Genomic DNA, 22532 nt, shown 5'->3' on the forward strand with positions numbered 1-22532 from the left:
TTGTACAAATAGACATATTTGGAAGTTGAAGAACCTCACAACAATCCTAAGGAACGAAGAAAAGAATAATTTGAACAGTAAAATCACAGTGAGCTTGAAAAAGTTGAAACTGCTGATAATGTCCTCAGATATTTCAAGCCTGGAATTGGATGGCATATTTCACCAAATGATTCTTTCTAAAGATTTTAAGAAGTACGAACCCATTCCATAATCTCCAAATCGAAAAAGAGAATGTTTTTGCCTTCTGAATCACATGGAAAGGAGTCAAAAAGAAAAGGATACACCCCAAGTCGTTTCCAGCACTCCATAATTCCAAATTGTCCAAATCACCTGAAGACAAACAAGAATTTCCCAAAATGGAACACAGACAGATTGACAATGATATTAAAACTTGCTGCCACAGATGAAGCCTCCTGGGCTGGGATCTATTTCCTTCTGAACTCTTCTGTTGAAGAAACAGGGGTTGAAGGCCAATAATTCAGAGTCTATTTCCCCTACAGGAGCTGGCATACATACATAATGAACAGAGTTGTTCTCAGATCCTTCTCTGTTAAACACTTAAGCATGTGGATTCACAAGCTTGTATTCTGATTGCTGTTTGGGCCTCTGCAGAAATCTAGAAGCCCTCAGCTATGTATGAAATACTGTGCAGTTGAATAAGCAAGACTCTGAATTCAGAAACACCTACAGAAACATTTAGGATGCTCACAGTCCATCAGACGTTGCATCTTAGTTTCTCGTTGTGTTCTTGGGCAAGCTTCTCTGGGAACTACCGTACCGTTGTAATTCAAGCATTTTTCTTAATTTGTTTGGAAATAAGGATCTGATGAGTCAAAAAGTCTTCTCAGTCTGAAGACTGAGAGAGTAACCTGAGAATTCTGGAAGTTTGTTTGGCATCCTTTGGGTCTTTTGTTTGGCTTTTTTGTTGATTTTTGAGGCACAAGAAAAGGCTCTTCCTTAGTGCTATTTTTGGAAATCAATATTTGGATCATTCATGTTCTTTGGCTACCAGTGTTCCAATTGGAACTGGAAGCACATAAATACTTAAATCCCTTAGAGGGAAAATAAAGTACTTAATAGATTTGTGGGACACAGATGCCAAACTAGTTTCAACATACCACTAACAAACATGCAGAAATGCATGATACCCAGTAATCACAAAAACTTTCCTTGTGTTTCTCCAGTCCATTTCTCTGAAGCACATATTGTGCATGTAACAGCCTTGGCAGAAAAGAAAGGACAACCGCATCATCAGGTAAGACAAAGATTGATTTTAAAGGGTCACCGGATTTTCCCCTTACCAATGGTATTCTTATTCATTGCCTCACTCCAAGTTGTTGCAAATGATCACTTCACCATCCTGAACAAGACTACAATGCCCATAATGGGAACAGATTCCAACAGTGAAAGACAGTCATACTTTTTGGAGACGAATCTGATAAAAATTCAGTGTTTGTAAGAGCATGGGGTATGAGCAAAAAGCATAAATACTCCTGACTGGATTCCTGCAGTTTGGGTTCAGAGTAACAATCCCTGGATCATCAGATACAGTGGATTTGTGATGTTCACATGAGAAACTGAAGCATACAGGCCAGAAACCACGTTCTTATATTTGGAAGCATCAGGAAGATCTGATCTATAACTGAACAGTATTTGACTGTGGATCTTTTGTCTTGTTCTTTTACACACCGAATAGAGCAATCTGCATTTATATTCTAATGAACGCAGCCTCCAGTGCTCTACCAGATTCAGTATTCCACAGGTTCTATCTTTTCACCGAAGAATGAGCTCAAAGCTTAACGTATTGCCGCAGTGAACTGCAACTGCAGATAAAAGTAACATTCAGGCTTTTTTTTTTTTTTTCTTTCTCTTTTCTTTCCTTGATGGAGAGGCATCCTTTTTCTTGCTCTGCTTTGTAGAAAGAAAGGCCTGCTATGCTTTATTTCTCTTTGGTAATGAGCAACAGTATTTCTGTCCAACATAAATCTTTCGGCAGAGCAAAAGACCTGCAACTCCAGATATGAAGGAGGACAGCAGTGTCTCAAGAAAAACAGTTTTAATTCCCAAGGGTTCTATTTTTAGTCATAGCACCAGAAGTCCCTGTAGCAATCATATCCTTGATTGGTCTACAGGTCTAAATGTCCATCTACTACAACCTCATGCTGAAAGAGTTCACACTGTGAACAGAGCAGGCAGATTATCAGAAAATGGTTGAATTCTGTTTTTCTCGTTTCCCAAAGAAGGGCTGAAGAGGCAGAGAACAAGAATGAACAGTCAGTAATAACCAACAGACATCAACTGCTAAGACAAACTTGATCTCTGGCAGGCATCCCAATCTGAATCTATAAGGACATTCACTTGAAGTTTCTTCAGACTAAACTAAGGTTATAATTTTTTTTCCAGTAACATATTTATCTGCTACATTAGCAGATAAATTTTGAGTAGACAGCAAGCATTCAGTTAATTTCATGTAAGAAGGAGCAGAATCCACCTTTTACAGCCATGCTGACTGTCACAGAGACAGACTGCCACTAACAGAAATATACATACAATGCATGTAATGGAACCAAAGCAGTAAGTTATCCTTAAATAGTTACTATCTAGGGCAGAAACACATTAACATTTGAATATTAACTTATATCTCCTGCAAGAATTTTACCACAGAAAAGTGAGAAACAACAGCTTAGACTTTGATTTAAAGTTCACTTCTTTTTCTGTTCATGGAATTAAACACTTCCTACACCAACAATCTATTACAAATTAAATCCTTGATTTATGTCCTCTTCCTCCACAACTTAAAAGCAATTCTCAAATTCTGGCAGCGCTTTGAAGAAAAGCAAGAGCTAAAGTTATAAATAAAAAAGCATTTTATGAGAGGACAAGATAGAAGAGAGGGAACTATACAAGCAGAGTGATCTGAATTCTGAACAAAGTGGGAAACACCACACAACAGTTCCACCCTTATTTTCAATACGAAAGATATACTGCAAAAGCAGTTGATAGTTTCTTAGTAATTCCACAGAACTTGTCCTGTTCTCTTCAGTTTGACATTATAAGACAGTTGCTGGTTTTCAATGTAAAAGTATGTATGTATCAACTACACTACGACATCTCTGCACAATTCTTGATACTATTAAGCCACGTTCAGGTTTTTACCATCAACCCTAACTAATATCACTCAGGGAAGCTGTATCTTCTTTGTAACACCCAGCTATACAGGCCTAAGGAGAAACTGAAAGTGGAAATACACAACTCATTAGAAACAGGTCTTTCTATACTAAAGACTGCTCTCACAACACATCAAAAAACCCACAATAATCTGACAAGTACCATATTTCTAAAAAGCATTAATGACCTGGGAAGAAAAGCTGTTAATCACACACAAATTGCTTTCTACGGGGCTGGTTTGTAAACAGCATAAAACCAGCAGTGAACAACAAGGAAACCTGCTTCACATTTATGAAGCTGCTACAGTCTTAGCTTCCACAAAGTCAGTAAATAATTCTGCTTTCTTAACACAATAGCAAGGATAATATTACTAGCACCAGTGACTGTCACGATACTCGGCCTAGAGAACTATGCAGCATATAAAAAATGTACTATAACTATACATATAGTACATAACTATAAATGTAAATAACTTTAGACAGAATTCTCAATTTTTAATTATGAATCATACCACAAATGCCACCTTTAATAAGGTAAATCTCCTTAATATACCCAGATGAAGGCTCAGTAAATAAATACACTGCGGTATCAGATAATAACAAGAACTAAAACTAAGCCTATCCAGTATAGCATACTTGTTTTGTTCTTTGGAAGGTTCAACTCAGTTATCCATAAGAACACGTGGAAAAACTAAAATTAGAAAATACCGCTCTATCTATCGCATTTCTCCATCATCACCTAGTGTTTTAATAATCACGCCAACACGTTTTACAACAACAGAAATACCTCGGTACTACGTACACGACTCTCTCTGCCAGGAAGGGTAGGAACCATACGGGCTTGGAAAACAACAAGGGGGTGAAACAGAGCCAGGGGATACCCCCTGGGAAGAAAGGCCCTGAACCAAGCCGGGCTTCGCACCCCAGCGCCTCCCCGCGCGGAAACCCTTCACCCACCGCAACACCTGTTTCCAGGCGAGAGCCTCCGGCCGCCTCCCCCGGGCGGCTCCGAGGGCCGCAGCGCCGCGACCGTGCCCGGTCCCCGCCCGGGGGGCGCCGCAGCCCGCTCCCCCCGCCGCCCCGCGGCCGCCGGGCCGCGCAGGGGGCCAGACGGACGGGCGGGCGGGCGGGCGGCGGCGCGGACCGCCTCTCACCGTTGAGTGCCGACGCCTGGAGCGTGGCCCCCGAGGTGCCGTCGATGACTTTGATGGCGCCGCGGGCGGTCACGGCCAGGATGGCGTTGAGCGCCGGGTGGTAGCACAGGCTGCAGAGGCCGTCGGCGTCGCAGCGCAGGCAGCCGTCCCGCAGCAACAGCCACTCGCAGGGGCCCGGCCCGGCCGACACTGACACCGGCCCGGGGCCGGGCCCGGGCCCGGCGGGCGCCGCCGCCGAGGAGCAGGAGGCCGCCGCAGCCATCTTGCTGGCCGCGCCGCCGCCGCTCAGGACAAGAGGCCCGGGGGGAGCCGCTCAGTGACAGTCCCGGGAGCCGCCGCCGTCGCCGCCAGTCACCATCCGGGTCCGGGGAGAGGGGGAAAGGGAGAGCGCCGGCGTGAGCAGGAAGTGACGCAACCGCGCCGGATGCGGAACCGACCGCGGGCCTGGACCGGCGGCAGGAAGGAGGTGGCGGGGCGAGGAAAGCACAGCGCGAGCAGCCTCGTCACGGGGAGGGGCGGGGGGAAGAGAGGGAGGCGGGGCCCTGCCGCCGCCGCCGCCGCCGCCGCGCGCGGGCGCGCGCCACCGCACCTATTTCATGGGGCCGCGGGGGCTGCGCGAGGGGCGCTGTTCCCACCACACCCCCCCCCCCAACCCCCCCCCCCAACCCCCCCCACAGCGCGCGCGCGCGCGCGCGGGAGGCCGTTGGGGCTTGGTGGCGGTTCGGACCGGGCGGGCGGGCGAGCGAGCTCCAAGCGCCTCCTCCGCTCCACGCAGCCTGGAGCGCTCCCGGGTGCCGGAGAAAGCGGGCCCGAGGGGCCGGCCTCAGCCGGGCTGCGCCGGCTCCTCGCGCCGGCAGCGGCGCCGCCGGCGGCTCGCAGGGCCGTTAGGCGCCGTTACCGCTCCGCGTTTGACTCCTGCTCGTACGTTAGAACTTGTTCCGTTCGGGCTGTCTTTTTTTCCCCTCCAGCCCCTGGACTTGCTCAGCTAGCTGTTGCCTTTCCTGGGGCTTTCGTTGCAGTTCCTGTTCATTATGGTATAGCGAACACTTCAGACAGCAGGTTGTTAGCAGGCTGCGATATCTGAGCGCTTTCACTGCAGTGAAATAAGGGTTGTTCTCATACTGTGAGTGTGGTTTTTCTGTCTGTACTTCGATAGCAACATAAGAGGCACTGAGTTGTCTCTTAGTAGGTACCAACTGAAGATAGCAAAGTGCTATTCTGTAACAGCTTTATTTCAGAATAAAAAAGAAATCTCCCTGTCAGAGTTACTGGCTGAGGAGTTTTTTTGCTGTTGTGTTGCCTTTTTTTTTTTTTTTTTTTTTTTGAGTGCAGGTGTGTGTAATTATGTGAGGTCCCAACCTGAAAAGCTTCCTCCTCTCCTCCAACAGTAAGGATGGAGTCATCCTAGTCATAAGAGTATTTCATTTTAAAACATTATTTTCTCTGCTTGAAAAAAAACAAAACCTCACATTCTATTGTAAAATGTTTCCCCCTCCTTTCCTCCCACTAGAATTCCAGATGCAGTTTGCAGGCATTTTCTAGCTATGTTTTAAATGACATGTATAGCTAATGCATTTGAGAGCTTTTAGCCTACTGATGATCTTAAATATAATTGATAGTATCAAATATAATGCAGCCATCTACAGAATGTGGGTTTTCTTGTTTGTTTTTTTTTCTTTTTTTTTTCCTTTTTTTTAAGGACCCAAATTAGCACAGGATTCCGTAATAGGAAAATGCTTTAAGAAAATCATTCATGTACCTGTGTAAAGAAATACAGAAGAACACGTGTGAGGCAGGTTAGCGAGAATTATCCTGAAAACAAAGTAAGTAGCTTTTAAGCTACCTTCGCTACTTTTCTGAAACACTTACGACTGGTAAAGGCAGTAACCAAACTTAAAGCAGAAGTCAAGTTACATGTTGTCTCCAAGTCAAAGCAAATGACCTCTCATAACTTTCAAGTAAAACCACTTTTTTTCTTCTTAAGCAGTAGAATGTCTGCCTGATGGGTAGAGAAGGGAAAAAGAGAAGCAGTATTTCTGTATATAGCAAAATTGCTATATACAGAAGATACTCAATTTCTCATTCTAAAGGTAGAGCACATGTGTCTGTGGGGCTGAGGTGTTTCATCTTGGGAAATGCATTTTTTGCCAGACACCTTGTAAGTTGCCATGGATGACAAACAGAACTTGTACACTTATCCCCCAAATTTATTTACAGCCTCCAGCATGAGATTGATAACAGGTATAGGAATATGTGTGTGTTAATTCAGTAAATATAAATAAGCTTTATACATTCTGTAAACAAGTTTAATTCAAAATTTTTATAAAATACATCTTGTATTTACACACATACCTGATCTAAAAATACGAGTTCATTGAATGCAAAGTTATAACAAACTATCAGAAACATCTGAGAGCTGTTTGTACGTTTCTTTGCACAGCATATGCAAAAGGTGAACCTAAAGATACTTTGAAACTAAAAGGTGCAAATCTGCAACTGCATAAAAATACATACTATGTTAAGAGCATATCTACATTGCATATTATACACAAGCCAAGGTTGAAGAAAAGAACAGGTAAAGTTGCAACTAGAGATTTCACAAATGTTAGTATAGAGGAAACTAAGATGCTTGGAGAAATGTGATTAGAATACAGCAGGCGATTAAATAGAACATTTTTGCATCCTCTCAGGCAATATTTCTGGTCATGTCAAATGCACAGATTCATTATGAATGTCTACTGAATACTTATACAAACAGGAACTAAGCTTTTAACTTAAGCTGTCTGACAGCCTAGTAACCTTGTATATGTGCTAGCTCTTAACATTTGATGAATTCTCGTGGTCTGGTTTTAGTTTTCAAACACTAGTTTGAAAATCTTGTTAAAAAAACCCACAAATATAGCCATGAAAAGAGAGAGACCATATCACCATACAAGATTTCAATGTCAACAGAACTATACTTTGAACATGCATTATACCCTGCTAACATGCATTTTTTAATATGGCATGAATACTCTCAAAGCACTTCCAGATAGGTATTTCATTTTTACTATCTCTTGTTATGTTGTAAGATAATAGTTTAATAACTTACATAACTCATTAGAATTTTAAGTTATTGTAATGGCAGTAAACTGTACTGTAGTAAACTGCCAGTGTAATTGGTTTGGTGTAATTCTGCAGTTCTTTCACCAGAACTTCCACAGAAGCCAGAAGTTTAAAACCAATAGGAGAATCAGCCACAGAAACAGGCTCAAGAAGCTAAAGGTCTGTGGTAAGAGTTAGAATTTCAATATACATTTAGCATCAGCAATGACTGATTAAAAATAAGTTACTAAAATGTCAACTTATGCAGTCTAAAAAGATGTGAAATCACAGTTCTGATGCAGAAAATTATCCATCATGGATCAAAGACAGCCCTTTGTATTACCTTGTCATGGTTGATGTTTTTATTTCGAACATAGCAAAATAAAGATAGCAGGAATGCTCCCCCCCCCTTTTAAGGAAGATACAAGTTACACAGATTCTTAAAGAAAAAAAAAAAAAAACAAAAAGTAAACTTAAGATCTATTTGGTAACACTAAATACCAAAGATTTTAATGGACTAAGTAAAGTTAGTACCATGCAAAGTGAACTTCAGTGAGTGAGTTTTTTTTTTTTGGTGAAGAAACATTACCATAAGGACCATTACATAAGCAATCAGCACAGTACACAGGAAATATTTAACATGTCATCACATTATTACATAATCCTTGGATAGTCAAAATTAGTGCAACTGTAATTGTTACTAAGGCTATAATTCTGCCTTATTTAATGGAGGGAGAATCAGATCTTAAAAATTTTTCATTTCACTTTACAAGGCATAAACAATATTTGGAAAAAAATGGATGCATGTTAAATACCATGCTATTTTAAACACAAAACAGAAAAAGATGTTATAAAACGTAGTTAGGGAAGCATTCTTTTTATTTTATGATCATAAAATAACATTGTTTAAAGATCTCACAAATTCAATAGATCATCTTTCTTTTCCAACATTAAACCAGTGCTATCGTTGACAAGTTATTTGCCTGTTTCTCTCTAATTCACACTATTAACTAAAATAATTTGATTTTGTAAATAAGCAATTTAAAGAATTATGTCACGTAGTAAATGCCTTGCTCCTTTGGTCAGAAATAGTAAATGAAAACTTCAAATACTTCTATTTTTAGTTTTTAAAAACCCAACATACATCCTCAGCCAAGGAGTATTTACGCTACACACAAGCCATAGATACAAAATACACAGTATATACATTTTTCTCAAAACAAATTGGAATTTATAAAAACTCAATAGCCAAATCAAAATAATTGAGGCACTAAATTAAAAGTAGAATCTTGTTGTCTTGATTATACAGACTATTCTGTGAACAATCAGGACTGTTTCATAAATATATATTATTATCTACAGGATTTGCTGTGCCAAAAAAGCCAGCTAAGTTTAAGCTCAAAAGAAAAATTGCACTTTGAGATTGTGATAGTTAACTTCTCATTTTTCTCCTCAAATATAGTAATCTAATCCTAGTGCTTTTGGCACAGGTATCAAGCTTTATTTTTGCTACACTTTGTTATAAAACACAAGGTTCTTGTATTTTGTTCATTAAAATCTGAAGAGAGTCTTAAACAAACCTAAAACTTTGATACAAATCTATATAGCTACAATTGCTTCATTAAATAATATACACAAATATGCTTTTCGATCTTAAAACATCTTGACAACTGGATACAAAACAGTCACTTGTACTATCTCCAGCCTTCTTAGTCTTATGCATTATCAGTTTGCAAGTAAATAAAATATGGTTTCTGGCCACATTCTTACATTAGATTACACCCCAGTATACAAAGACAGAAAATAAATGTACAGTAAAAAGATTGGATAAATTAGAAGGGGTTTCTTGGTCTTGAATTCTTCTCCAACTAGTAATGATGCAGCACTGTATGCAGCCCAAAATACTCCAAACAACTGAAAAAGACATGAACAATGTTAGCTGCCATTACAAGAAAATATCTCCAGCTACCAACATTAAAAAAAAAAAAAAAAAAAAAAAAAAAAAAAAAAAAAAAAGAGAGAGAACAGTAATTCTCTTAAGTATGTATGATTTATACTACAGGGTTAAATTACTATTTTTACTTCAGGATTAGTTTGGCTCAAAAGCTTTACTTTAACTGGGGTACCCTCACCTCAAGGTAACTGAAACACACATTCCTGTTCTTTTCAGGTGCAACAGCCGCAGAAAGTCTGTATCAAGCATCAAATTAGCTATGAAACCTTCATGCCCTTATCATGTGTATACATGACCCACTCAAGAAACGAAATCTCCTTGAGTCTGAATTCTCCGGCTTTGGATGTAAAAATCTCACTTGCTTAATCAATAAGGACAAATTTAAAAGACTAAAAAAGTAACATTAAAAAGTAACATTATTAAGAAAGTAACATTACCTATGAATATACAGTATGTTGTATGAAGTTAGTACTCATGCTATGCAAAAGGATCATAATCTACCAACAGCAGGTCCAAGGATCTGCTCAATAAAAGGCAGACATACTAAGACCCAAGCAAAAAACTGCCCACAGTTTTGTCAGAAGAGTTCAAGTCCCTTGAAGGATGGTTTTATGTCCATGTTTTTAATCTATGCAGGCAGCTATTGCAGTGAGGTATTTCAGAAAAGGTATTGAAAACTACTTTATTTTGATCAATCTGTGAAAGTAAGTTCTTACCTGAGTGATTTTACATTGACAAAGAAGATACTCTTCATGTACAACTGTAATCTTTACCATATAATTTTACCTTTTCTAATATTTTATTATCAAATCTATGCAAATTTAAAATATTTAAACTACTAGTAGTTTTATGCATAAAGTAACAGAAATGAGCAGAAATTTTCAGCTATTAATGACAAAGCACAAAAAACTTAAAATCAGAGTAAATGGAATTGCTTAAACATTTTGATTTAATGTGGTTATAACTTTAAGAGACACCTATAAAACCTCAATTGGCATCGTTTAAAAAGAAGTTAATTGCATATGATTGCATACTTCTGCTTTTGCTCCCTAAATTGAGACTGCAGAGACAGATAGAGGAAGAAGAATCAAGATTACTACCAGATTCCCTAAAACACATTAGTAAAACTGCAGCAATAAAAACAATTAAAATACAGTACCTGAGAGGCTTTACTGACTGCATCTGGAAAAGACCTGACTGGAATTTCACTCTAAGTTCCACAGCTTTAGGGCTGCAAAATACTTCCCCAAGTATAGAGATCCCAAGCCAAGATAGAAGTAATACTTGTCACAGGAAAAGCAGTTTGGCTATATGGGGCTTAACCTGCATTTTCACACTAATGAATCAAAGATAAGAACCTTGCACAGATTTGCTCTGAATTTTACGCAAGACTGATAGAAATAACCGGGTAACTTAGATTTCCTTAACCTATATTTAATTTATGCATTAGTTAAGTGCCAAGTTAGTAATCTGCTTTTTGACGTTATCACTTAATAGTTATTCAAGTTATCAAATCACGAACAGTGATTTTCTTATTCTTGTTTTATACACACTTAAATTTTGCTTCAATTATGCTATTTACTGGCAAGCCAACGTTAAAGAAATTAATCAAATCAAACAAAACAAGCACTCAAAAAGTTCACTGGTTAGCTAGTAACAGAATTTTCTCAGTTAACCTTTCCAAAAATTCAGCAATAATTTCAAGGGCTACATAAAAGCTTGCATGAAATACTGGACATGTTCAATGAACCTTATGTAGCGCTAAGATGTTTCAGGGAACATTGCTAGTTCCATAAAAGATGTCCAACAGCAGGTGATACCAATAAAGTTATTCTTGCTCTCTGCCTTACATTCCACATCTGTAAAAACAGAACAATAACTACCTTCTCAGAAAAGGATGTTGAGAGCTTTATACTGTTACCATTATGGGAAAGACTCAGAACAATGACTAACGTCATATTCATGCTGCAATAACTAAAAATAAACTGGATGATAATAGCGGAATGGATAGAAAAGCTTACTTCCAGACTCTACATTCTGACATTTAAGTATACATCCTCTTCTACAAATGAACATCCTATTTTTTTAATGCAACTACTATAACACAGCAAAACACTTCAGTAGAAACTAGCCTGATTAACAACAGATGTTTTTATAGCAACAAGACCACATATTCTAAGTACTCAAAAGAAATATCCAAAATAGAATTTGCTTCTCAGTCTTACCCACTATGCTAGCTAAAGGGATCACAGGAGTTCAAGTTATATTTATGAATATTTCGACAGATTGTTATATTGTCCTGAACAGATTAATACTTGAAGTGTTAGGATAGTGACTTAAAAATAACTGCAAATTCTCAGTAGATTTTACTGAACTTACCTTTATTAATGTAGAAACAACTTCAAATGATCCAACCACCAGAAGTACAGGTGCTATGACAATCAGGGGAAGTAGAGAATATCCTATCACACCAAGAACTTGGCCATAAGCCACCTGAAATTTTCAAGCACATAAAAACAGACTTTGTAGTACTAATCTTTTTCACCAAACGTAACAAGATCAAGTTATGACAAAATTAAATAACTATACTAACAATATGCTTGGTATTCATGAAATATCAGCTAAAGAACTCCTTAGAAGCTTAAATCACATGTATATTAAAGGACAATGTTAACGTTTCCAATGGAAGTATTTACACAAACAGGTTAAAAATATGTAATTTCACACACATGCCCCACATTTCCATGCTCCACTTTAAGCGGTTCAGCTGCCACTGTACATGGAGTGTGCGACCCATACCAAGAAGCACTGAACAAGAACAGACCTCTCAGTCACCAGCTGCAGACCTGTCTGTCACAGGCAGCACAAAATATAATTCCTTCCATTAACATATGAACACCTATTTTAAAGTACATAAGGGTTTTCAGCCTCAATGCAAGACTGCTTTAGAACCTGACTCCCTTAGGGGAGAAATCTGACTTCCAGTTTAATTTTTTTATGGCTATCTTAAATGCATTTTTTTGGAAGTATTATCATAACTGCTTTTAGCTTCTGATGTCTGATTTTCCCATTCTGCAATTTGAAATGTTCTTTGGCCCTGCTAAGCTCCTTGCACTTAAGTTAGGAAAGACAGTGGTCACACAAGGGACTGTCTTTCAAGTGATCACTTGTGGCAGCAGATGCTTCATGGTAAGCTGTGCAGATCCATAATGACAGATTATATATTTTCAATATTTCACAATTTGAGCAACAAAATAGATTGATTTAAGTGTATCTGGATTGTGCTGATTTGTGGAAATCCAATGCAATCATATTTATGAAACTTTTTTCCACGGCAGTTTCCACAAAAGAGTCACTAGCAAATATAACCACAAGGGGGAAAAAAAATCTAAATGTAAATAATGTAGGAAGCCTGCAACACTAGTTCATCATTGATGCAAAATGTAATTAAAAACAAAAATATTACTAAATACTTCATTCTTCAAAACACAGTTCAATGCATTTTTTTTAAGCTGCAGTGCCAATTTAAGAAGTTCTTACCCTACCGACTGCACCTGTGTAGCTGTTTGTGGCTCTAGCTATAAGCCATTTTCTGTTGTTTATACTCAAGCCACTTGGTGACTTCGTTTATAAACATAGCTCAAACAGCTATTCCAACCCTGCAGTTGTAACGATGCAAGTAGCTGGAGGCAGGCATATAGGCCATAATTGCATTTGACTTCACAGTTGAAAAGCATGAACTGAGTTTCATTCTGTAGTGGGTTTATATTGCACCAGTCTAAGGAAGAAAACAAATGCTGGTAGGAGGGGGGGGAGGGCTGTGTGGGCAAGGAGAAAGGGTCCGATTTAGCTCAGTGACTGAAACCTTGAAGGCACTTCTCTGGAGATGAATTCAGCTCTGGATCACAGGCACTTGTCAGAATTTCTGGGACTCAGGCTAAGAATTTCCATACTGTTCATCACATCTAGCACACTATGCACTGTACAGAAAGAGTGGTTGTCCATGTTAGATTCTACTTTGGAGGCCAAGAACCTAGAATATAAGTATTATAGTAGCAACCAGATTCTCTATTCTTAATGAGCTACAACGCCCAAAGTCAAGAAGTGTGACAACCCAATCACTGCTGAAAAGAATAGCCAAGAGACTAATTACCTCCCCTTCCCTCATTTTCACACACAGCTACTTACTTCTCCTCCAAGAACCCTGGCCAATAAAAAAATTGTCAAGGATCCAAATATCCAAATAGTTATAATCCAAGAAACAACCTTAAAAGATAAAGAACAATTCATTTATATTACTAATTTTCACAGAAGTCAAGAAATTTATTATACAAAAATGAATTCTGAATTGCAGCAAATACATAGAATTTTACTCTGTATTAAAATGGAGATCAAAAACAAAATGCAGAAGTAACATTAATTATAAGTTTGGTGAACAAGCAATGCTCAGAGGAAAAAATATTAGTATTTCATCAGTATTTTAGTATTGTATCACAGAAGAGAGAGATTAGTTAATCATAAAAGCTAAGATCACCCCAGTTAAATCTTAGCTAATGCAAAAGTTCAGCTGAGACTTAGATTTTATAACATGGAAAAGCAACATGTTTCATTCCACTAAACAGAAGCTAGCATCATGCCGCCTACTCCAAAAAAGTTTTAAAAGTCAACTCAAACCAATAGAGTTGGAATTCTGCTTCTGCTTTCATCTTAGATATACTATCTTATGCTTCACTCAAACAGAGAATGCTCAAAAGTGAAGACAAAACTGACTAACCCTACAACTTGAGGATGATGAAAATTTAAGAACCAACCTCAGACTTCTGGGCCCAAGTCAATATTTTCTCTTTATTTTTTCTTTGTTATATCCTTAAACAGAGTAAGAAATCTTAAAATCATTTTCTTGTTTAATAGAGCATTCAAAATAACATAATTGTTCTTGGATTTGAGCCACCAGGAGATCAGAGGTGGTGCTCTCCCTTTTAAAATAACCTTTTTAGAGAGAAACGACAACCTCACTCAAGTCTTTGTATTTCTAAGAGTACAATGGCTACACTTAAAATCGATTAGTACTCAGTTCAACTTGCTAGCTTAATTAAGAATTCTAGATTCACACAAAAATCAAATCAGGGATAATTTTCTTCTTTACAGTCAAAATCACAGCACTACTTCAAAAAAAAGCTTTATGTTATTTGTGAAAACAGAGCATGGCCTCCTTTTACTTCCTGCTTTCCTCTACTGTGTAAAAGAGGAGAACCAAATTAACGTGTTAGAGTAGGAACACTCATCTCTCGCCTGCATACAGCCCACCATTCAGTTTATCTTGTCAAGCTACTGTCATTCATCTTGTTACTAGCTACCAGCTTTCACTACTCCTCCTCACATATATAGAGTACTCTTACTCCTGTAGGATAAATCTATATTAGATCTACCATTCATTCACAGTTTATCTGTCACAGGATCAAGGAATTTTCCTTGCTTTGCCCAGGAGGCAGCTAAATGGTCCACTCAGAAGACCTGAATAATACAGTGTTTCAATCTACTCATTTTAAGTCTAATAGAAACAAGATAGAGTGAATTCTTAGTCAGCATTTGGTATACCATATGGTACCTAGGAGTCACAAACTGAATGATTTTATCTTACCATTCACAAGAATTTTAGCATAAGCATAGTCTGTTACTTTACATATGACATACTGCTATGCTCTAAACTATATTTTATATATATATATATATATATATATATATATATATAAATCTATATTGTCATAAAGATTTATGAAGTCCGATGCAATCAACTATTGCCAAAAGATGACCTAAGCTCATATTCAAATTAGGACCATAAATGACATTGCTTCTCTGTTTCAATACAAACGTAAACAAAATACCCCTAACTGTTTACAGAGGCCAATTAGATCTGCATAATACCTCTAACTATTTATTCACTCTAGAGTTAAAAGGAATTACGGAAAAATTCTATTGACCAGACGAAAAGTTATTTGATTGTAGTTGAACAGGAAGGACAAAAGAGCCCTAAGCACTAACGAAGATAAAATGCACCAGATAACAGTTGTGGTACAGCATGAGTTAGACAAATGGCTTTATTTGTCAGGAAATTAAAATTCATGGCATCCGCACAAATATTCTTTGGTAAAATTTTTAGTAATAAAAAAGCAAGTTAAAAAGAAGGTCACAATTAAAATAACAAGATTCACTAATATGACTATAATCATATTAATTTCCTTCAACGACCACCTCTTTTCTTTGTTTTACTATAAAAAAAATCTGACATTTTGTCACAATTAACTTTATCCACAGGCATTTTAATACAGTTTAAATTAAAAGCCAGACAGAAGAAGTATAATTGGAATACCCTATACTAGTATGTGAAGAAAGGACATTCCACCTGTGCAAAAATGCCAATTATTTAGCAGTCTTGTCCCCAGATTTACTTCAGATTTCCTTTTAGATAGAAGGCTTACCTTGAATTGCCCATATAGTGAAATCATTGAGAAGAAGAGGACAACTGCCAGAGGACCCCAAAAATCTGGATTGTCTCTCACCACCTGTCTATTAAACCCAAGAGATGGCATAGGCATCAACACACAGCGAATTTTGTAGTAAATATCCTTCAGGTCAATGTCCAGTTCTTCCCTGAAATTGTAAGGCAAGGGAGCATTACTAAATGCCACAGTAATGAAACAGATCATAAAAATGTGTGTTTAGGAGCAAACAGCAGGTTTGTAGAACAGTATCATTGTAAGGCTTTCTGAAGCCATGACAAGTAAAGGAACAGTTACAGTAATACCTTACCCTTATCATGCATTCAGTAACCTTCATAACATAACATATATTTAATTATACCAAAATAAGTTCTATGACTGAGAACAGAAAATATCCACAGCACATCCTAACAGTCTATATTAAGAAAGTAAATCAATTTTCTGACATGCACAAACACACATGGTACATTAATACCACTGTAAATATTCATGAGTCAACGATATATGAATACACTCAAGTGGGATGTCTGGATGTATTCTTGTATTCAGCAGTGTGCCATGAGTTCCCATTTGTTACTGAAACACATTTCAAATTCTACAAGAAAGAATACCCTTACATTCAGTAAACCTAAAACATTCAAAATATGCTTCACCAGGTCAAAACAATTTGTTAATTAAGATGAAGTATCACTCGCCTCAACAATAGCAGTTTTCCCCATACCAATTTATGCCAAACATTTAATTAATGGCTTGTTTCCAGTATGGATAAAAATAAATAAAAGCTGATTAACCAGCGATAACTTTAACAATAGATGTTGCACTTTTTTAATTGCCTTTTCCAGTCCTTGGCTACAAACTATCCATAGGTAGCTACAAATTGACCAGAAGACTCTTCCTACATAGGAGAGTTAACTGGTGTAACTCTTGCCCTGACTGTCCTAGATAAGAAGGAAGTAGACTTTCCAAGTAACAGGCAATTCCATTAACTTACATCACTTAAAGAAGCAGTTAAAGAACAGAACTTTAAATTACAGTTTTCCCTATGCAGTAATGATTGAGAAGCTCTGAAGACCTAAAAGAGATTTCTGGGAGATATCCCTCTGCTCTGCATTTAGGAACATCTCTAACGCAGCTGGAAAAATGGAATTGTCTTGAAGTTTGTTTATGAAAGTTCTGTACTAGACTCTGATTTATGACTTTTTTCAGAAAAGTTCAAGCAAGAAATAAATGCAGTAAAGACATGATTCATCACAATTTCTCTTTCAAGAATGAAATACTGCTTGCTGAGTTTCTGGAAGCATTTTCAGCATTGCTACTATGGAAGCTATTTCTGGATTGCTTTTACTAGCCTGTTTCTAAATAATAACTAAAAAAATGTTAACACATTCCTAAATCTAAGGAGTACACTAAAAGCCTCTATTTTTCCTCCATCCATCTAAATAGTCAGTAAGCAGTGTTGTTGTATTTCACTCCAAAAGTTGTGTAACAGTTTTCCTTTCTGGAATTAGTTTTTTGTCATTGCCCAGGGCTTCTGATAGTTTCTCATTTGGACAAACTGTCTTTCCCATGAAGCTTACAGTTACCTTGCTTAAAAAGAGGTGACAGCTCTTACAAGAGACAAATGTCATAAGCAAGACTGCTCAATAAAGAAATCTCACTCTATTGAACAAAAACCTTTCAACGATAGCATCATATCAGCAAACTTTTCATAGCTGCTTGCTATTCTTTAACACTTCTAATAATTCAGATTATAAGCCTTTGTCACATGTTCTGGGAAAAATCAGAACTGTGTAAGAACTGCTACATGAAGTCAAATTAAGGTTATCTCTATTAAGAGGATTATATTCATCCTATTCCCTACTAAACTATCCTTTTCGTGTCATGTCCTCTTTGCTTCCAATAATCAGCAGCTTAGGACATAACTACCTTTGAATCACAAACATAGTGTTGTAATATACAATGCTACATAAAAGAGGGAACTGGTATGTTCTCACCTCAATACACCATTATATTTGTTAATTAAAAGTTAGGTATGTACAAAATAGACTTACTCACACAAGTGCTACTGCTGCACATTTTAAGTTATAGCACTTTTCAAGTAGCAGTTTCAGTATTAAGTCCTCCAGGCAATTTGTTTTCTCCCAGCACTTTCATTTGAACACTTCAGAGTACTTTCCTTCTCACTCTGGCTTATTAAGGCATCATTTTCTTTTATTAATGAAGGAAAACAGGGAGACTATGAGAGCTAAGTCGTTTAGCTGCAGAACAAGGACTAAAACCTAACCTTCCTGCTGTGCAGTGTAGAAACCCTGAGATACAAACTTTCTTCCCCAATCATGTTCCTGAAGTAGAGATTTTCAATGTTACAGCCATTTTTGTCTTTAAACACTAACTACGCTAATACAGCTTTATAAAATAATATAGCATCAAAGTCTATAAAGTTTGCACCTCATTACTTCTTACAATCCTGCTGTAATGATTATGATTCACAATGCAACACAGCAACTTACAAAATTCATTTAACGTTGATTCAGTTAAAAAAAAAGCCACGATTGTCTTAACCTCTGATTCCCTAACAGCACTGAGAAACTCATACTATCAGCATAAAAAAATAGAAAAAATATGATCTAATTTTTAAATCACAAGACGATCAACAGATAAAAGCAGAAGAGAAATAAGTCTAAATATTTATGCTTAGATTAATAAAACCTGAGGGCTATTTCCTCCATTTTCATTCCTTCCCCATGGTGTGTTAGCTTGTTAGCTTCTCTTTTACATTATAAATAAAATCTATAATGAAAAAATCTTCATTCCTGCACCAGAAAGCAGACTTATTCCTCAAGTCATTCACTGAAAAAAATTCTCGTCACAGCAAGAGACTGTGGGACAGTTTGAGAGTTTAGGAGTCGTCTGTTTTTCCTAAACCGCTAATAAGGACAGATAACAAACAATAATTACAACATACAGGAGTGGCTTGTTATCTTCTGGGTCATCATCTTCTACTTCCAGAAGCCAACCATACCCTCTCTGTCTCAGGAATGTAGTTGCAGTAGATTCTTTGATGAATTCTCCTCCTCCTCCAAGATTTAGCTTAACATCTGGAGTTGTTATGGAACCACTAAGATCTTAGAGAAAAAAGAAGAAAAAAATGTACCTTTTTATGCCTTGCCAAAAGCCATTTGATTTCAAAATTACTGGAAGATAAAGAACAGGCATACAAAGCTATGTGTGCTGGTTATCACTATAAAAATATACAAATATAAAAATTTTATAGAATAAAATTATACTTTAAGGGTACATAAATCAAAATGATTCTTTCAGTTTTAAAGCAATAGCAACATTGTTGTTTTATAACAACAAATCACCAAGTTCTAGCTTCCAGACTAACCCTGTTTTTTTGGTGATACAGTGTTATGGCATGCTAGCACAGGCTTCAGTTCATGTTCTCTCATTGATCTTCCACACAAAAGGAAAACATCCGTATATTTTTATTTATAGCCTGCCTTTAACAGGCTTGTACCTTTTTAAAAGTCACTATTAGAGATTCTTAGGCTCCACTTTTCCCGTCAGTAATGAGATATGTAAGTTCTTTTTAATCAAGCTTAAATTCAAGCTTCCCCATAAATGCTTTTCAATGACTTCAAAATCATGAAAACACCATCTGCACAGGATCCTCATAGAGATCTCAACAACTACAAGAAGAGATTGCTCTTTGCTCACGAAAATTTCAGCAAAAGTACACTGTTCCTACCACACACAAGCAAAGCCTGCTGCTGTTTACAGAGAGAAAAAAGAAAAATTATTTTTCATGCCTGAACTTTATTACAGTGAAAGCCTGATGAGTTTTCTACCATCACTGGGACCTTTTAACTTTCCCAGCATTTGCTTATGCTACAATGTAACACTGCTTTGCAAAGAGGGGTTCTTGCTATTCTTTGTGCACAGCTATGGCCGTCAAAATCAACATCTGTAACAATCCCATCTGCCATCTATTTCTTCTTTCTCAGTGACGAGTGGCAATCCACTCTGATGCAAGAAACCTTCTACACTGTCTTTCTTACTAAGACTTCTTCTAGCAGTTGATGATGGATGAATACCTAATAGCACAGTTTTTAATCATGAAACCCATAAATGTGATGTTAAGTCCAGGCAGCGTTTTGCAAGGTTACTTCTCAGGTACAGCAGAAACCCGTAGAAACCAGTCTGCCACTACTCTTCCATTGACTGGTATGAAACTGATAACACCAGACTAACCAAGTGCTGAAGAATCAGCCAAGAATTTATGTTTTTGATGCTTGCTATAGTGAAAGTTAGGATGCTTCTGTTGCTGCTATCCGAGGCAGAACACCGTATAAGCACTTCTAAAGACTCTCACATGCCTCACCTCAAGTGGGCATTTCAGAAAACTAAAAGATGTTCTTTTCTCTTCATTTGAAAAAGCAGTGCAAAAGATAAGAAAATAGCCTTTTCTTGAAATCATATCTGTCTACTTAATTGGACACTTCACCATTCCCCCTCCCACAAGAACCTCCTATCTCTCAGAGAAATGACAGATGATGATAAAACAGCTTATGTTTTTATTCTTTGTATGGATCAGGATTTTTGAAATTAAGAGAAATAGTGCAGCATGTAGTATTTTTATTTATAAATACTAAGATGATTAACTTTGCTTATGTTTTCGTTTCTGGGAGTATGCAAAGTGCTGCATGGGTCAACACAAGTACACTTGAGCAGGCATGTGATCACACCTTGTATTCATGAAGAATACAAAGCCAAGTCTAATTCAACACATCCTACTAGAATTGGTTGGGTCCAGCACACTATTAATAATGCTTAGCAAATATTTTCTGTCAGGTTTCAGAGTTTTCATGCAGTAGTACACATTCTTTTTCCAGAGCAAGGTGGTGGGGGGGAACACTGCTCCAAATTGTTACTTGGTGAATTTCGCAGTTCCTTTGCCATGGAATAGTAATCAACTACTAAGGAGTTACGCATTCTACAGTAGTCTTCCACTTCAATTATGCTTTTCCAGGGTGGGGCATATGAGTCAGGACTTGCATGGTTTCCTACCCTTATTCATAACCAAAAAAGTTTTAACTAAATAAATATACAAGGTGAAGAGGTGATTGTTTAAGGAAGTAGACAATATCATTAACTATTTTTTTTAAAAAAGTAGCAAGATATTTAGCTCTTTTATGTTTTTACAGTATTGAGACAGATCTTCATGGCATGTTAGTAAGCAACAGCAATTTGTGCAGCAGTCTAGTAGCAGGACACACTTCACCCCCTAAACTACACACAGTGCTCCTCTTCTCAGCATTACTGAGCTGTAAGAAGACATGGCATAGAGACTTTGCAACAGCAGTACATCGAAGGTGAGCTTACATTAATATCATTAATAGATACCAAATCGCACTTCCAGCATCTAGGGAAACAGAAGCAGCCCGTGATGGCACTTGACGTGTCAGGACGCTTGGCACAGTCCCGATTACGGCATCCAGAAAAGCAGAGAAACCAAGCACCAGGGCTGGCTCTGCCACGCAGGTAAAGCCGCAGCCCGCTCGCGTTACCCAACGCTCCCGGAGCGGCGGAGCCCGGGCCGGGGGCTGCTGCGACTCAGCCACGGCGGTACTCGACCCTACTCCGCCTCCAGCCACGCCATCAACCTCGGCCGTGGGGGAGGGGGGAGGGAGGACGGACGGACGACGGCACCTCTTGCATCAGAGGCGCGGGAGCCGCCCGCTCCCCGCCGGAGCGGGGCCGGGCCGGGCCCCTCTCCCGAGAGGGCGAGCGCGGCCCCGAGCGCGGCCCCGCGCTCACCTTCGGCATCGGCCGAGGAGACAAAGGTGAAGTCTCCGTTGCTGGGCGCATAGGGCGGCGGCTGCTGAGGGCCCGGGGGCTGCATCTCCCCGCCCGCTGCGGCGGCTGCGGCGGCCGCGGGGCAGCGGGGGCGGCGGGAGGCAAGCGGCACCGCGGCCTAGGGCCTCCCCGCGTCCCTCCCTTAGCGGCGGCAGCAACGGCCCAACTCGCACCGCGCAGCCGCCTCGCAGCGCAACAACAACGGACACCACCCCCCGATTGGCTGTCTTGCAACGCGCGCCCCGATTGGCTGCTACAGAGCCACTTCTGACCGGCGCCCCAGCTACGTCCTGGGGAGTGAGGTCACCGCAGCTCCTGTATAAGGCCCCTCCTGATTGGATAAGACACAGTCGGGCGCAGGGAGGCGGGGAGACGCGGGCCCTGCCGTGGGCCGTTACACCGCCCCGCCTTCGGCCGGAGGGCGTCACCCTGCTCGCGGCCGGCTGCGTCATCGCCCGGCCAACGGCTGCGGCCGCCCCTGAGCGCGTTGCCGGCAGCGCGCGCGTAGGAAACGAGCTGGAGGTCCTGGGCCCTGCGTAGAGCAGAGGCGCAGTGATGGGAATGGGCAACGGGGAGCTCGGTCCTCACGGTTAGCCTGCTCATGCATACCCCTGGCTAGTGCCCTGCGCTGTTAAAGTTGATCTGCTCCAAGACTTGTGGGTGACCAAGCAAGTTCGTAAGATACATAAGCGCTAGACCAAAAATCAGGTATCAAAGGACTTGCTGGTAAACAACGAACTTTTCAAAAACAACTTTGGGCTTTTTTATTTTTCTCTGACCACTGAGGAAAACCAATATCCCAAATACTTTCCAC

At 39.2% G+C, this 22532-nt stretch overlaps 2 protein-coding genes across 6 annotated transcripts in view; both read right to left on the minus strand.

The window, feature by feature from the left end:
* BIRC6 (baculoviral IAP repeat containing 6) overlaps positions 1–4583 on the minus strand; it is a 192248-nt gene extending 187665 nt beyond the window's left edge. For all 5 annotated transcript variants that reach the window (XM_062572049.1, XM_062572052.1, XM_062572053.1 and 2 more), the window contains exon 1: positions 4322–4583. In XM_062572049.1, coding sequence (XP_062428033.1) covers positions 4322–4583 — 262 coding nt within the window. The remainder of the gene's footprint in view (positions 1–4321) is intronic.
* A 3683-nt stretch (positions 4584–8266) lies between these two features.
* YIPF4 (Yip1 domain family member 4) lies at positions 8267–21889 on the minus strand. Its single transcript, XM_062572054.1, has 6 exons — positions 21680–21889; positions 18825–18984; positions 15839–16010; positions 13548–13625; positions 11739–11852; positions 8267–9319 (listed from the first exon to the last, which is right to left on the minus strand). The coding sequence occupies exons 1-6, from the start codon at positions 21762–21764 to the stop codon at positions 9182–9184; spliced, it is 747 nt and encodes a 248-aa protein (XP_062428038.1). The 5' UTR covers positions 21765–21889; the 3' UTR covers positions 8267–9181.
* Positions 21890–22532: the final 643 nt, after the last annotated feature.

Source organism: Rhea pennata, chromosome 3 (assembly GCF_028389875.1).
Source record: "Rhea pennata isolate bPtePen1 chromosome 3, bPtePen1.pri, whole genome shotgun sequence".
Taxonomy (NCBI): Eukaryota; Metazoa; Chordata; class Aves; order Rheiformes; family Rheidae; genus Rhea; species Rhea pennata.